Source organism: Callionymus lyra, chromosome 4, assembly GCF_982586985.1.
Source record: "Callionymus lyra chromosome 4, fCalLyr1.hap1.1, whole genome shotgun sequence".
NCBI classification, from domain to species: domain Eukaryota; kingdom Metazoa; phylum Chordata; class Actinopteri; order Syngnathiformes; family Callionymidae; genus Callionymus; species Callionymus lyra.
In genome coordinates this window covers 23801319-23817238 of record NC_141821.1, presented here as the reverse complement: position 1 = coordinate 23817238, position 15920 = coordinate 23801319, and the positions used below count along the sequence as shown (strand labels likewise).

General features: G+C 41.7%; 1 protein-coding gene across 2 annotated transcripts in view; it reads left to right on the top strand.

The window, feature by feature from the left end:
* The window catches only part of drosha (drosha ribonuclease III), an 80086-nt gene that overhangs the window by 14664 nt on the left and 49502 nt on the right, over nt 1–15920 (top strand). For both annotated transcript variants that reach the window (XM_087789258.1, XM_087789259.1), the window contains exons 13-16: nt 426–595; nt 1603–1727; nt 9292–9391; nt 15526–15633. In XM_087789258.1, the coding sequence (XP_087645384.1) occupies nt 426–595; nt 1603–1727; nt 9292–9391; nt 15526–15633 (503 nt within the window). The remainder of the gene's footprint in view (nt 1–425; nt 596–1602; nt 1728–9291; nt 9392–15525; nt 15634–15920) is intronic.

The following is a 15920-nucleotide window of genomic DNA, read 5'->3' as shown; positions in this document are numbered from 1 at the left end:
ACTCATGAAATGGCTAGTTTTGACACTGTTTATTGTAATTTATCATAAATTATACATATACATCCTTTGATTGAGACATACTTTAGTTTTTTAAATTCTTTATTTTATTTAGAGACTATCAACTGTGCTATCACACACTCGCACAGTGACCTGCTCATGAGCATACACATGCGCACAAATTCACACTTTTAGGGTAGACACTCCCACATTTATACATTTATGTTACGCAAATAAGCACATGCACCCACTTGGGAAAATACCGATTCCACAAATAATGCGGCTACACAGACGTGCATATACACACAATCAGATATGCTGGCACAAACACAAAGGTCTCTTTTTCAAAACGAGCTTCGGTGTTCATTCATGGTTGCCTGGAGATGCTGTGGTGTGTGACCTGCCGCCTCATTGTCGTGTATCTACAGATGGGGGTAAGGAGGTCCTGTCCATGCACCAGGTGCTGCTCTACCTGCTGCGCAGCAACAAGCCGCTGGTTCCCGCCGAGGAGATCGCCGACATGCTGCAGTGGGAGGAGCTGGCGTGGCAGAAATACGCCGAGGAGTGCAAGGGCATGATCGTCACCAACCCCGGCTTGGTAAGACCACTGTGTCTTTGTGGAAACAACACAACATCTTCTCCTCTTGGCAGCTAAAGATGTCCGACTGAAGTCACTTGCATGGTTAAGACCAAGTTAAGTTTTTTATTTAAAGTTGGTCTTCAATTCTCCTATAAATGTACATAATATTTTTCATACCAATGACATGTTTCAAAAATAATTCCTTGTTCTCTTTATCATGGTTCTGGATGTCAGACAACATCTTCAACCACTAGTCTGATGCCCAGTGTCCCAAATATCCGTTCCCCAGCCTGAGCATTCAATCCTAACTACATAAAGGTTGACACTTCCAAAGATCTGTATGTGACTTGAGACTCATACCTTGACAACTGGGAACACGATAAGGAACAAGAAACACACACGACTCTACACTGACACACGTAAGGAATTGGAATATAATAGACTATTGAATGAACAAGGACTGACACAGATGGACACACATACAGAAAATACACCTACTTACAAAGGGGACCAAATTCTTTCACCACATGCTGGTAGAGGATAACATATCCACACACAAGGACAGACTCGCAATGACAACGCAATAGCTCTTGCAATTTGTCACATTTCACAGTGTTGTCACTGTCGGATGATGATGGAACAGCCGGCTGTCAGTCAAACATGTCATGTTTATTTGTGAGGGACAGAATCGTCACCGAGTGTGTACTTATGAGCTTTCCTCGAGTCAGAATTGGGCTCCTCGTCACAGTTCACACATAGGCGGTGACGAGCCAGCACAGTGGCTAATGTCAAGGTGAGCACAAGCCCACGGCCATCTGTTGCACTGTCAACACGCCTTCTGCTGGAGCATCTTCCTCTGATCTTCCCAAATGCCTGACAGGCCAACTGTGATTTGGGTGCAGGTCTGGTCATTTATCAATCTCCTCCCTGGAAGCTGAAGACTGATATCTTCGTGCACCATGACAAATTTCGAGTCACGTGAATATTGTACGGTCCTGTTACTTCTGCTGCCCTTGTTTCCATAGAAACCCAGCTCGGTAAGGATCGACCAACTGGACCGAGAGCAGTTCAATCCAGACGTCATCACCTTCCCCATCATTGTCCACTTTGGGATTCGGCCCGCTCAACTCAGCTATGCTGGAGACCCTCAGTAAGGCCCTAATGCATGCACACACTCGCATGCACACGCAGACTCATACACAAACTCAATCACGTTCATTCTTTCCTCCGTATATTGCTCATTTCTGGTGAACACATTTACGACAAAGGCTATGTGAACAAAGTTGATCAATGGAGAGAAGGTATTGAAAAGACAGGTTCAACGTCCAATTCGTGAACACTCTCTCCGTTTATACAACTAGTCAATTTGAGGTGGAGACTTCTGTAACTAATAACGCGTGGTGACAAACCTTGATGCTAAACCAATCAAAGCAGAATGGGTGTGGTTTTGTTAAACAAGATTGAATCTCCACAAGAATGAAGCATTTTCAGTCGGTGGGCGTTAAGTGCATATTCCAATGTAAAAAAAAAATAGAAGTATTAACATAAAGAATGTTTTGTGCAAACTGATACATACTGATGAGTACAATAGGGGTCTTAAGATCTATTTGAAATCCAATCCCAAAAACACTTTCATTCCGCTGTGCGGTCATTATTATAATAGATTTGTTTGTCTTATGAACTCCAATACTTGTTAGTTCCATGTGTTTTTTAGAATTGTGGTCATGGGGAGCTTTCATCCAACCACTGTTCCTTTATGGCAGCTTCTTGTTCTGCTCGGCTCCACTCGGTGATGATGACCCTCACCAGCCCAAGCCCCCCCTCATGAGTTTCTACAAACACATATTGTTCCCAACTCACTATTTTTCTATGTTCAGCCTTTAGCGGAATATATACTCGCTACTTGGACCACCTAATTTTTATCTAGGGAAGGCTGTCGGTTGAGAGTTACAAAGTCTTTCGAAACCCTAAACTGCAAGTTGCCTTTGGAACCTTTTGGATAACCAAGACCTGGATGAATAGGAACCTTAGCTAAAGTATAAACCGCAGGTTATTATGAAAAACCCCAACACAATTCTTATGCAACAAAGCGTTTTTTTTTTAAGCTTTACTTCAATTGGCCACAAGTCTGAAACCTGTCATGCGGTCACCATATGACAAACATGTGAGACACAAAACTGCAGGTTGAGATCTTGTGTTAAAGAGCAGTTTGGTCTTCAAAATGACCGGAATAACACTGAGTCGGTTGAAAAAAAATTGTCTGGTGTTCCTGTTGTCTGACAGGACGTGCTTGTTTGCTCTGAAGATTGGCCTGTTCAGGTAGACATGTCTCTGGAGGCTGGTTAAAACCAGAGAGGGAACCAACTTGCACCGGGTAGAGAAGTGGGAAAAGGGTGGTGCAGCAGAGAGGTTGCTGCCCCTATGGAAGAGGTGCTGAAAATGGCAAAAAAGCAATAGTTTATCTTGTGCTGGCTTTTTTTTTTTTTTTTTTTTTTCCTGCTTAATAATTGGTGATGACATCTGAATCCTTGGCAGTCATTGGCTAGAGATGTGATTGGAGATATGCCTCCCTCTTTGTCTCTCTGCTCTTCACTGATCAACTTTTAAACTTATTTTACTTGACGTTATTAAAGGTCAACTAATGTGATGATTTAAGTGTCTCTTAAATAGATCTTGGACCTATATTGTACTCATCAGTGTGTGTCTGTTTGCACAAAAGTATTTCTACTGAAGCATTTACGTTACAAATTGTGCTTCAGCTCTGCCCACTGGAAACACTTTGTCTTTCTGGAGATTAATAGAGATTGCCCTTGAAAGGATCAGAAGTTTAAACATAATTATAAACCAAACTTTCCCAACTATATTTATAGCTCACAATGGTATCAAACATCACATTCAATTACACATAGTTTGATTTTTAGTGGAAAAGTTGATATTATCTTGATATTATTCCTGTACAGGGCACATCTGTCATGCTGATGGGGTTCTGGAGAGTTTCAGTCGTCAATTTAATCTGTGTTGCCATAGAAACGGGGTAAATTCAAGCCTTGGCTGTTGTACGTAAGTGTCATAAACATGCCATGAACCAAGGAAATTTTCGTTCAGAAGAAGAATGAATTAAACATGAAAGAGGTCCTACACACTTCCACCACAGAATCTGGAACAGGTTCTAAAAACATGTATGCTTTAGCTAAAATGTTAAACTGGCTATTCAGATAAAGTATCCTGTTCCATGTTACCATGTCACAAAGTGACCCACTGAAGTACGAATGACCACACATGAGACCTCACATCACAGGAAGACTTGACTATAAGTCATAATAATTCTCACTTAAACTTCTTTCAACAGACTGGCTGTAAGATTGTTTTACTTGCTTTTGTTCCGTTAATGTTCTGATACTGCAGCGACCTGCTGTGTAGCTTGAGCGCTCTGTGTGGCTGTGCTGCGTCGTGGATTTGTGTTTGAAGTATGGATAAGCAAATGTTGCAATTTCAGCATCTAATGTTGATCAAATACAGCAGATTAGCTTTGAGTCATCTCTGTGGCACAGCATCTGATGTTTGGGAAAGAAACGGGCCTGAGGCTGAACTTTGTTGTCATCCCCCGGTATAAACAGTCGCATGTCAAACGAGTGCACGCTCTCTCCCGCTTCCGCTCCCTCTGCTGCATCCTACTGCTTGATGTGGAGGATGTTGAACACAGCTCTTCAAAGAGGGAGGAGATTGACTGATGGATGGAAAGCAGGGGGAAAAACGAGTGGTGTGACATTTACACATGTGTCGTTGCCGTTCCCTGGCTTCACATGTGCCTCACAGGGGGATACAGTGAGGACGACAGTGTTGTGCTGCTGCATAATTAAAAAAAGAAATGTTGGAGAAAAACAGTCGTCTCAGAGGGGTCCTGATTTGGAGGATAGGTGGGGGAGGGTAATTGCTGTTCTCTGAGTCTTCTGCCCAAACAACAGACCTACAAAACTTTGTTTCCCAGTAGACCGGGATACAGGGTCAAGCGTGGGCCTCCAGTTCAATCTCTGCACAGTGCAGAGTCTTGGCACGAGCGCTGAGCGAGTGTGTCAGGAAGCGAAGAATATCCTGCCAATGCCAGGGGACATGTCCGCTTGGCTTCTTGTACTGCGCGATTAGACAGCTGCGTCAAATTCAATAAAGCAGTCAGAGTGAAACCAGAGCTCGATGGGCTATGCTGAAAAAGTCCAAGAAGATTTTTCCTGATAGTCAGACTGTCAATGGTTTTCAAAAGCTGCTAGAAAAGTTTTCTTCGCCAGGACATACAGCAGACACGCAAAAGCCCACAAGCCAATTATTAAATTAGTGGTCTAAACTGTAGACAGCCTTTATTTCTGCCGTGCTCCCTGCTTTCTTTATAAGACCCGATTGTTGCTGAAGGTTTCAATTCTTATGTTTGGGAAGGGTTTCAAAAATGTCTCTGAAACATTTGACAAATATGTGTATCAATGACACTCAACGCTTATTGATACTTAAGGTACATTTCTACAATTATTTTAGATCGAAAGCTGTGGTATAACTCAGTTAAGCTCCTTTTAGAGCTTACCAGACTTCTCTTGTTGATGCCTTCGTACTTCATTTTTGATGCGGACGATTTAAAAAATAAAAATCAATTTTAACTCCCTCTTGCAGTGCACTTTTTACTCGGGGACTTCCACATTTTACGCCCCCCATCCTGTTTACTTCTTAGAGAGAGTGAAAACATAGCCACCGCGAAAGTGACACGTTTATTCCAAAGAAGGGAGTATTTTCTTCGGTAGTTTGGAACTGGCTCAAGTGTGCTGCAAACGATTTTGGAGCGAGTGACATGCTCACTAATGCCTTCACCTTGCAGAAACTGCAAGCAAACTCAAGCCACAAGAGGTCTAGTATTGTCTTGATTTAGGAGGAACCCAAGGCCAACCACACAGGCATGTGGCCTTACAATGAGTCTTAGGATCTCATGTCTGGACCTAAGGCAGTCGGGTTACCTCTGGCGAGGTCATCTCATGCCAATATTGACCCACTGCCACACTGTTCATGTGATGTTGCAGTCACCAAATTCACATGTGCTCAGTTTGAACCCTTTTTCATCTGTGAACCCCACCTATGGATGTCGGGCATGGCAGCGTGTTTCTAAAACGTTTTCTCGTTCTGGCAGGCACATGCGTATTTGTGACCTGCTGGAGGTCATTTTGCAGGGGACTGGCAGTGCTCCTCCTGACTCTCCTTGCACAAAGGTGGAGGTAGAGGTCCCGCTAATGGGTTATTGCCTTCTAATGCCTCCAACTTGCATTGATGTGCCATCCTGGATGAGCTGCACTACCTGAGCCACTTGTGTGGATTGAAGACTCCGTCTCATGTTGCCACTAGAGCCAGAAAGGATAGGAGTGGTCTGTGGTCACCACGTGCAGAACCAATCCTGTATTGGGGATATCTTGCAAATTGCCTATAGTGTCCTCCTGCTACTCATTCCATGTCACCTTAATTTTTGAGTCGGTGTATTTAACATGTCTACAACAACAAACAATTTTTCTTTCACCTGTTGACATTTAATTTTGGTTGCTAATCAACCTTGAGTCAGGATCAGGACTTAAACCAAGGGTCCCTCACAACTAATTTATAGTTGGAAGATCTTTGAATATCCACTGACGTTTTGCCAGCAGTCGTATTATTAAAGTGGAACCTTTTAGGCTCAAAGCCACCCCAAAATACCATATTCTTCTGAGTCTATCCGCCCGACTGCTCAGAAGCTACTCATCTTTATTTCATGGAACTTAGAGACGTCCTCACTCCGGCTAAGAAAGATGACTCTCTGTGTGGCAGCAGAATACACATCTTTATACACAGACCCCAGTGTGAGTCTCACATCACCTCCAGTAGTTAATGTATTTTCCACCTTTCCACTTCAATTTCTCTTTCTGTCATCTTCTTTTTTTTTTTTCCTTTTTTCTTTTTTTTGGCCGTCTCAATTTTCCCGTCACACCTGATCCTCTCAGCCAGCACTCCTCTGCACCTCCTCTAACCTCTGACATGTCGTCATTCTTGACTCGGTGATGGAGCACCCAGAGTTGCGAGCGTGAAGCAGTAGGGAGGAAACAACACAGCCCATTCATTTAATGAATGCTGCTGCCGTGTCCGAGGTTCCCTCTCTGTAACTCTGCTGCTACAAACGGCCGATGCTACACGGGAGGGACGTCCTTTAACTGGCCTCTTGCTACTTATTTCTGTATCGGCTAATGACGTCCCAGCCTACCCATAAATTTGTCATTGTCTTGCTGCTCTGATTAGTTAGACACGGCAGCGGAGCTCAATGAAAGGGTTTGGAGCAGGAGCGACACGACGTGTGTTGAAGAAATGTGTCGATTGCTTGTTATTCCTTTTTTTCATCCAAAAGGTGCTCAGAGTTTTTGTCTCGGTGACCTCGAGAGGCCACTTTTGCTCTGCTGGATTATATGTTGATAATTCGTACAAAAAGCTTACTTACTCACTTGCTTATCGTGCCAATGAGACGATGTGATGTTCATTTTCAAGTTGACTCCTTTATGCCAAGGCCGCTTCGCTGTGATATTATACTGGAAGAATCGTGAATCTTCTTTAAGACTTGGTTCCAAGTATCGGGTTCAAAAATGTCATTATTTTGGTGTCATTTTGTTAATTAAATTGAAATGGTTGTATTTCACTTGGATTCCACAACTGATGTCCTGCCAACACAAAACATTTGGACCTAATCCAGTTGGTAAGACTCCACAGAGTTTCTTAAACATAATCAATGTTGAGTTTCTGGAATGAAATAAAGCTGTAGGTTATACTGTCATCTCACATCTGTTTGAAAGAAAATCTGTAGTTATTTTTAATAACATGACATGGTGGCCGAAAACAAATGTGTTTGAGGTTACCCTTGTGTTGCCTGTATTTACACGAGGGCAGACAGTATCGAACCACTTGGAGGACTTTCCATCTCATGCTTAATAAATTCAAAAGTAACTTTTTTTGTTATTTCCATACAGTTGGCAGGAGGTTTCTCTTGCCTCGACACAGAATAGCTGGAATGGTTTACTGCTTCTTTTAGCCCAACGGGTTTTTAATAAAGTCTATCTTATCTGATCTAATCATATTCTTTAGCGTAATGCTTCTTTAGATGCGTAAATTAATGGTGATTATTCTTTGGGTGTGACTTCTGGTTCTCCAAACATCCAAATGCATCCACCTTGCAGAGACTTCTCTGTGAGCCTCTGTTTTGACAAGCACTGGGGGCGTGATGTCAGCACAAACATAGGTCTACGTTACCTTGATAGGCTGAGCAGATTGAACCTTTTACATCAATACCCAATCTAACTTTGAGAAGCTAGATTGGATCGATACGTGATACCAAGATTTGATAGGTCCATCCCTAGTGAGCTCTTTGTACAGCTGGACCCAACCATAGTAGCACAAATTATTTGTTTTCTAATGATTAAATGTAAAGAAAGAGAGATGGTGGTTTGGGTGGATGTGTTTTTTTATTCAATTTTACTTTTGGCTTTAAATCTTTTTTTTATGTTTTAAGATGACCTTTTCTTAAGTGTACCTGGTTTTTCAACTGTATATTGAATGAGATAACCCTTGGAGTTTTTCACATTTTCTGTAGCTGCATTCATCCAGGTCATGGTTATCCTCTTGATGTAGCTGCAGATGGTGCAGAAGGGTTTTAAAAGATCACACTAAACATCTTGCTGCTCTAGATGTTTTGACTTCTTTAACGTTGTCTCCTTATCTCCAAGAAATGGTGTCTCTAATAGCTTGTGAAGTTTTATCAAGCAAAGTTTAAAGCTGATGATAGTTTGAGCATGGTAAATATCTGGAATGTCTTAGTCTTGTGTCTTGTAAATAATTCAATTAATTAAGTTACCAAACACATTTTCTACACGGTTAATAAATTCAGTATTCTCCCCACACTTCTATGCATCAATAATTAAAATTAAATACCTTAAATGTGTCCATCCTTCCAAAAATAATAGACGTATGTTAATCCAGCTCAACTGCCACCTACTTCCACCACTCTCCTTGAAGAGCATTTTCAGAAGCATTCTTTAGAGGCGTACTTTTGTTTTACAAATTCGGCTTCATCACCACATATTCAACTTCACAGGTGCGAGAGTTTTTTTGTGAACCTTAAGGCGGTTGTCTGTGTGTTCTCTCGACTTTCTGTGACACTTCAATGCCAAAGTACCCGCTCTCTGATAATGGCGGCGTAAAGCTGTCTCATTCACTCATCTCAGTCTCTAATGAAGTCTCTGTCGATCTGACCCCCCCCTCAAACCACGCCAGCTTCCACCAGTGCCAATCATAATTGATTAACTCCGGCTAAATGATGAGAAAGTCTCCTGAATAGAAGCAGAACAGTCACATTCGGCCCTCGGTGCATCAATCTGGAGGTCTGATTGGAAAAAAAGGGGGGTGTAGGGGCTACATCTAACCTTGCCGATAACTCCTCGTCTTCTTTCACATGGAAATGAGTCCGAAGACAAAGAGCTTTTATAGGGAGTGAGAATGAGAAGATGGCTCTTGAACCTTCTTGGTTGCAATGGGAGTCAGAGCAGCCGTAGGCACCCAGCTAAATAATAGGTCCAGTATCGCCGCAGCTGTACATGAAATATGCATGTGTTGTCCGGGCAGGAGAAGGATGACGGACTCCTGTCAAACTGACATCTCCTCATCTGCCCCGCCAGGTACCAGAAGCTATGGAAGAGCTACGTTAAGTTGCGCCACCTGTTGGCCAACAGTCCGAAGGTCAAGCAGATGGACAAGCAGAAGCTGACGCAGAGAGAGGTGAGTGACGGCTGTACATATCTCTTTAACAACTTACTGTAGATGGAGGTTTTTACATCAGTTACTAGTGATTGTTAATGTGGTTTTCAAAAATTATGTGAGGTTGTGTTGATTTTGATTTACTGTTTCAGAGACAAAGATAGTAGAGCAGAGAGTATCTGTATCATGAAACGTCATTAAGCCATAACTACTATATATTAGTAGTATTATAATATTTTCAACTGGGCTCCAGTTCTGTGCAACTCATTTAAGGAAATCAGAGTCAGAAAATTAATTAATTAGTTTAAAAGATTTTTTTTCACAGTTAATTTATTGAATTTTTAAAAATAATAAATAATACATAAATTAACGGCTATTCTTTTAGTTTTACATTGCTGAGTAAGCGTTTTGCGTCATAATGAAAATTAATAATAACATATGTTTTGAGGTGGAGCACTGAGAAAGGAATCGTAATAATTCTGGATTGTTGTTCACTTGTGTTGCTGTAGTGCTGACGTTTCTTTGTCGAAATCTGTCGGCAAAAAAGCGGAGAATCTGTTTCCTCAGTTCACCATTGCCGTGACGTTTGTTAAATCCATCCCTGGAGCTGTAATTGTTACGCACTTTGGCTCTGTAGACTCACATCTCTGCTCATTTAACAAAGATGAATTAACAGCTCTGTGCCTCACGAGTTGAACATGAAGGTCAACACCTCTAGGTTGAGCAGGAGGAGATGAAGTAATGACCACATCCCCCCAGGGATGTTCCTGTTCATGTTCCTGCTCGAGAAACTTCTGCGTAGTGGCTCCTCTGCAGACATGCTTCTCTTTCTCTGCTTTTTTGGTTGACTCCGCAGCAATTATAGGCTCTGGCTCAATTATTGTGTTTCTCAGGACTAGCTTCTCTAAGATCGGGCCTAACAGGGCCTGACAATCGTACTGTCAACCTGCACCGGAGCAATTAGTGCACCCAAACACCGACCCGCCTGCACACCGGCTTGGTCCAGCACTACTGCTCAGCAAGTCGGTGATTCTCAGCTGATGTGACAGCAAGGTGTCGCTACTTATGTAATGCCTGGGGAAACACTGCAGTGAGAGACTAAACATCTTCACGTATAAAAGGCATCTCTGCCATTAAGGCCTGTGTCATCTATTGCGTAGAGTTGCTTCTATAATGTGTCATGCAAGTCTACAACAATCTCAGTCCACTTCTTAGACCCGACCGAAACATAAGTCAAATGAATGTTGTTCTCACCGTTTCTCTCCCAGTTGTATTCCAAGTTTAAATTAGGCTTATTTGAACTTTTACTGTACTTTTCTATGGACTCTCACTGAGTCGCAAGTGCTGTGCTTTTATTTTTGTGGCGTTAAAAAAAAGATCTTAAATAATGAAATAAAAGAGATTGAAAAGAAAACACTTTTATTAGTACTGTGTTTGTACTGTACTACTCGGGTAGCAATGATAATGTTGAGAACATCAAGAAAGCTGTGCATCAAAAGGATTTGTTTTAACGCCACAAAAAAAACCAAAGGAACAGATACAGATCTCTCGTCACCTGCATTGATATCTCCATGCTCAGATTAGCCGTGCTTTTTATTCCTATTCTTCCTAAAAAAAATGTGGTGCATTGATTATAAGACTCCAAGGACTGTTGCAAACTGTGATTAATACATTTTCAACCAGACACTGACTGGTCTAAAATAAATGAGACCTTCCAAGCGGTGTAATAAGATCCATTTCCTATTAAAATGGTTCATTTTTACCCCACTCATATCTAACAAAATGTCATTAACAGGAAATCGGATATTGCTGTTGGTGTCCACTTCACTAAATATTCCTAGACAATACCTTTCTTTCCTCATCAATTTTGATTTTATTTGCAGTCTCCGTATAATTGTTTTTGTTGTTCTTCTTTATGTTATGTTGGATTTAAGTCGACTATCTGGTGGACTATATTAAATGGTTGGAGACGGAAAAAAATAAGCTTGTTGGTTCCTCTAACAGTGTCCACGTGTGCAGATGGAGTCGGTGAAAGAATATTTTCCGAGCACATTAATCATAATGAGTACTCTAATCCTCGACAGGCTGTATCTTTAAAAGAACCATCTTCTTGTGCGGCGCTTAGACCTGCACCCGGAAGGATATCTGCAGAGTTAGTGTGTGATCATCCCGCTCCTCCGAGCTTGGCCAACTGTGCCAAAAAGAATCCAAGAAAATCCTCAAATCCACATATGCTGAGCCGATAGAGTCTCACGACTGCGTTCCTGGCCAGATTCCCGTCGCACGCTTGAATGCGTATTTAAATTTGGGTTGTTACATCACGGAGAGATAAAGTACAGTGTTTTATATTCAAAACAGCCGAGAAAGCTGCTTAAAAGACCGTCAAATCTTCCCATTGTTGCTTATTTAGACTGATAACGGCCCACAAAGGAGCTTTGCACAGAGCTGAACTTAAATTTGAGCTTCTTATGGAAACAAAGCAACAAAAATGGAGATAACAGCTCTGCCTTTAAAAGGTGTTCTCGTCATCTCGCCGCTGTTGCATCAACGTTTGAAGACGACGTCAGAGATTAAAGAGGATGGATATGTGTGAGAGGCAAGCAGAATTCTTCTGACTTCTGTTCTTCTATATTTTAATATTTCCTCTGCTAAAGTACTGCTTTTTCATTTTGTAGTATTTTCATGCGCTTTTACGTTTTTCTGTTATGAACACTACTCGAGAGAGGAATGGCTTTCATTTGATATTTTTGCACACATACATGTCCATAAACGACAGACGGACAAGATATAATGAAAGAGAGAATTAAAAGCGTGGGTCCAGTTGCACAAATACAATGATGGGTCTCTCTTTTGTGTGAATTGAAATTTGATATGATCTGAAAAAGGCTTAACTTTCTCTTTTTGAAGTCCGTGGCTACACTCCATTAAGCTGGACAGCCACCACATCCAAGCTTTGGATACGATGACTCACTAAAAGACACCCAGAGCAAATAATTGGTCTCATTGTTCACTTTTTAAACAGGTAGAGGCCCAAAAAAAAAGCTGGACTGGTCTGCTATGCTGCGGTCCATCAAAAGTTCTCATCCTCTGGATGTTAAAAATATAAAGTAAACGGGTCCAGATTTCCCCTCCTTCTGGTAGCCCACCGGAGTAGGTTTTTGTTGGAATACACGGGTGTTACTGGTCAGCTGGCTTTTCAAGGTGACATACTTGACTGGATATGTGAAACGTTGTTCAGATGGCGACGGCAGCAAATGGTGGTGTTTTTGTAGCCCTCTTGTATTTCAGGTTTGAAGAGCTACTTTAAATTTATCCACTTCTTTTAACCTTATTAAATTCCAAATCTCGTACAAATGGCTGGCCAAGAGCCCGGACATGGATGTTCTTGTCTGACTGCAAAGCTGCTGACCACAGGTAACGGTAGAAGACCGCTGTCACTGGAGAGTTTTTTCAGGGGTAGAATAAAGGGTAAAATAAAAATGCATAAATGTGAACACAGAAACAAGGACACAAGAAACCGTACACATAGAAGCCAAGTTCATACAGTGTGAAAGGTAAAAGTAGAAGAGGTGGGATTTTCAAAAGGGCTCTAAAATACAGAGATGAAGCCTAATGTATCAGCAACAGAATATGAGCTTATCAGGTTTTTAGATGATCAGCTTGTCATGACTGCAGACACTTTATCACACCGTCCGTTCATTCTCCCCTCATGTCTGAACTAGACCCAGAGACACGCCCTCTCCCTGCAGATTTATCCATCCTTCAAGCTGAATAGGACCTTGCACTTCGTAACTTAAATGACCTGTCCAACATCAAGAGGTTATCCTCCAGCCCACATTTGTCAAATCCAAGGCCCAGGAAAAAAATATAGCCCACAGACAAATGTTATGTCTCCCAGCCATATAGTTTGATACAATTAAAGTAGATCAATTTTCATGTTAATATTGTGACCTATAAAGAAACATGCCTGACCCATCATTTACACTTCAGAACTTGGAATTCTTCCGTGCATCATAAAACAAAACGAGTGAGAGGAAATACACTTTTTATATTACTTTAAAGAAAATCTAATGTGGAAAAACCGATTCTTCTGACTTGCATATTTCAAATGTTCTCTTCTTCAAGATGCAGTAAGTCCCTCATGATGATGATGTTTTGAAGTTATTACTTATCACTTATTATAAGTTTCCCACCCTGCCTCGCAGAACAAGAGGTTACGAGAACTCAGTAAATTATGACGTAATAATGGCCTCACTCCTCCTGCAGCATCCAAGCCTCAATGTTTGACCAATCACAGCAGAGTTGGTGTGTTTTGGGTTAACAAGATTTAACTTCCAGAAAAACTAAGTGTTTTCAGTGGGTGGGGCTTAAGCACATGTTTTAGTTAAAAAGAGTTTTGTGCAAACATTCATATACTGAATACTGGTGAGTGAAGAACAATTTTAACGCTTTCATTTTAAGAAACACTTAAATCCACACAGGTCTGTTTGCTCCTTTAAGTAATGAAAGTTATATGACAGGTATTAAAGGAAAACAACGAACATTTTTTTAAAAACCCAACATCCAACAATGTGCAGCGTTTTGACAAGAGTCATCAAAAATGTTGAACTGTTGGTTGTGTAGACGGAGCAGATGTGTTGTGCGACACTTGTGCTTGTCTATGTCTTTGACACTTCTGGAGCTTTTATATTTCATTTCCTTTTACCGCGTCTTTACTCTGACACGACTGAGCGTAGGGTCTCGACGGCTGTCTGCGCCTATTAAAAAAAAACACCTGCGTCTTCTTTCTTCTCTCACTATAAATACAAGTGCTGTGTTTCAGTTTTTTTGACATGTCCTGATGTTGATTTGACGTCCAAAGAATGTCTTCAGTTGTCGCTGAGGCAGGTGTCGAAGGAGCATTCAGTGTTGTCTGATAGGAAAACATCAGCAAATGTGATGCAACAATGTCTCTTTTCCCTCAAAATGTCAAAATTGTCTTGGCGGATGAACAAGAGATGTTTACAGATTTTCGTTCTGTGACGCCTGACGGCAACACTGACTGACACACAGCGTCAAGTGTCCCAAAGTGTTGCTCCCCCAAGACCGATCACAAAAATGACAACATTAATAAAGAAAAAAATGTTTGCAAAAGTACAATAACTGAGGTTTTAAAAAAAGAGCGTAATAATGACATTACATTTTGAATAATGTGTCTCCCATTAAAGATATTTACTAGAACAGTGTGACATTTCTCTAGATTTAATACGTACTCAATCTTCAATTACTCAGTTTACTCTTTCACAGAATATGTGCCTGAATTAGTGAAACAAGCAGAACAATCCATCTTGTCTAAGGTGGGCGGAGCCATTTGGCAGAATAAAAATAGTCTTGGCAAGATTCTATGTTTGTTCCATGTATCCCAGGAATCTTCACCAGGGACATCTCTCTGATAAGTCTAACCTAATCCTTCACCAATCCTTGTCTGACCATTACCAGTCGAACCCTGCTGGTGCACTGCGGTCTTTTACATTGCTTTGGCTCTCATGTGCAACACATTTGCTTTGAAGTGCTGTAGTTCATAGTGGGACAATATTATTTATTCATGCGTTTGTTGTTTTTGGTTCCCCCACCGACTCCCAAATTTCCATGCGTTTGTTCTCACTTGAGCCGACTGCAATTCTCATAGGCTTTAAGAGGAGGCTCTGAACCAGACCCTATACAACAGGGATGTCAAACTCGGTCGTCAAACGGCCAAGGACACATGAGTAAACAAATCACCTGAAACAAGCAGCACCTAACTCAATCTTGATTGGCTCAACTATATGTGCTTGACTAGTTGAACCAAAAACCTGCACCACCTCAGCCCTTTGAGGACTGATTTTGACCATTTTGGTCTTGTTGTTATAGTAACGGTGAACGTCGTGATCCACCACTGGGTAACCATTCTGCATTGTTTTTGGCAGAAGAGCTTGAAGCTTCATTTTTATCTCCAAGTATCTGTGGAGGGTCTAGTGGGGGAATGACGGATAAAGAACAACCTCCTGTCTGTGCAAAAAAAGAAATACTGATTTGATGTTGTTGTATGAGATCATTACGCGACCATCGACCAGTATTTGACGGTCGGTAATGTGTCTTCGACCCTCACTGATTGACTGACCACGCTCTTTTGACAGGAGGCACTTCAGAAGATCCGTCAGAAGAACACAATGCGCCGCGAGGTGACGGTGGAGCTCAGCAGTCAGGGATTCTGGAAGACGGGCATCCGCTCCGACGTGTGTCAGGTAACAACAGCCGTCACATACAGATACGAGTTTCACAACACAATGCCCCACAATCCTCTACACAGAAGCTCTCACGGTTACTGCAGATTTTTAATGAGTTAAACAGTGACTCGGCTAAATTGTTTCAACACGTTCCATCATTGGCGGCACGTGTCTGGTCTCTGCCCGAACACTCACACATGCGATGTTGAATTAGAAGTTTCTCACGCCAACATCGTCGTCCCCATGCGTTCACAGTCAAGCGGGTCAGGAGCCGAGACAATGCTGAGGTCCAGGGTTCGTTAATT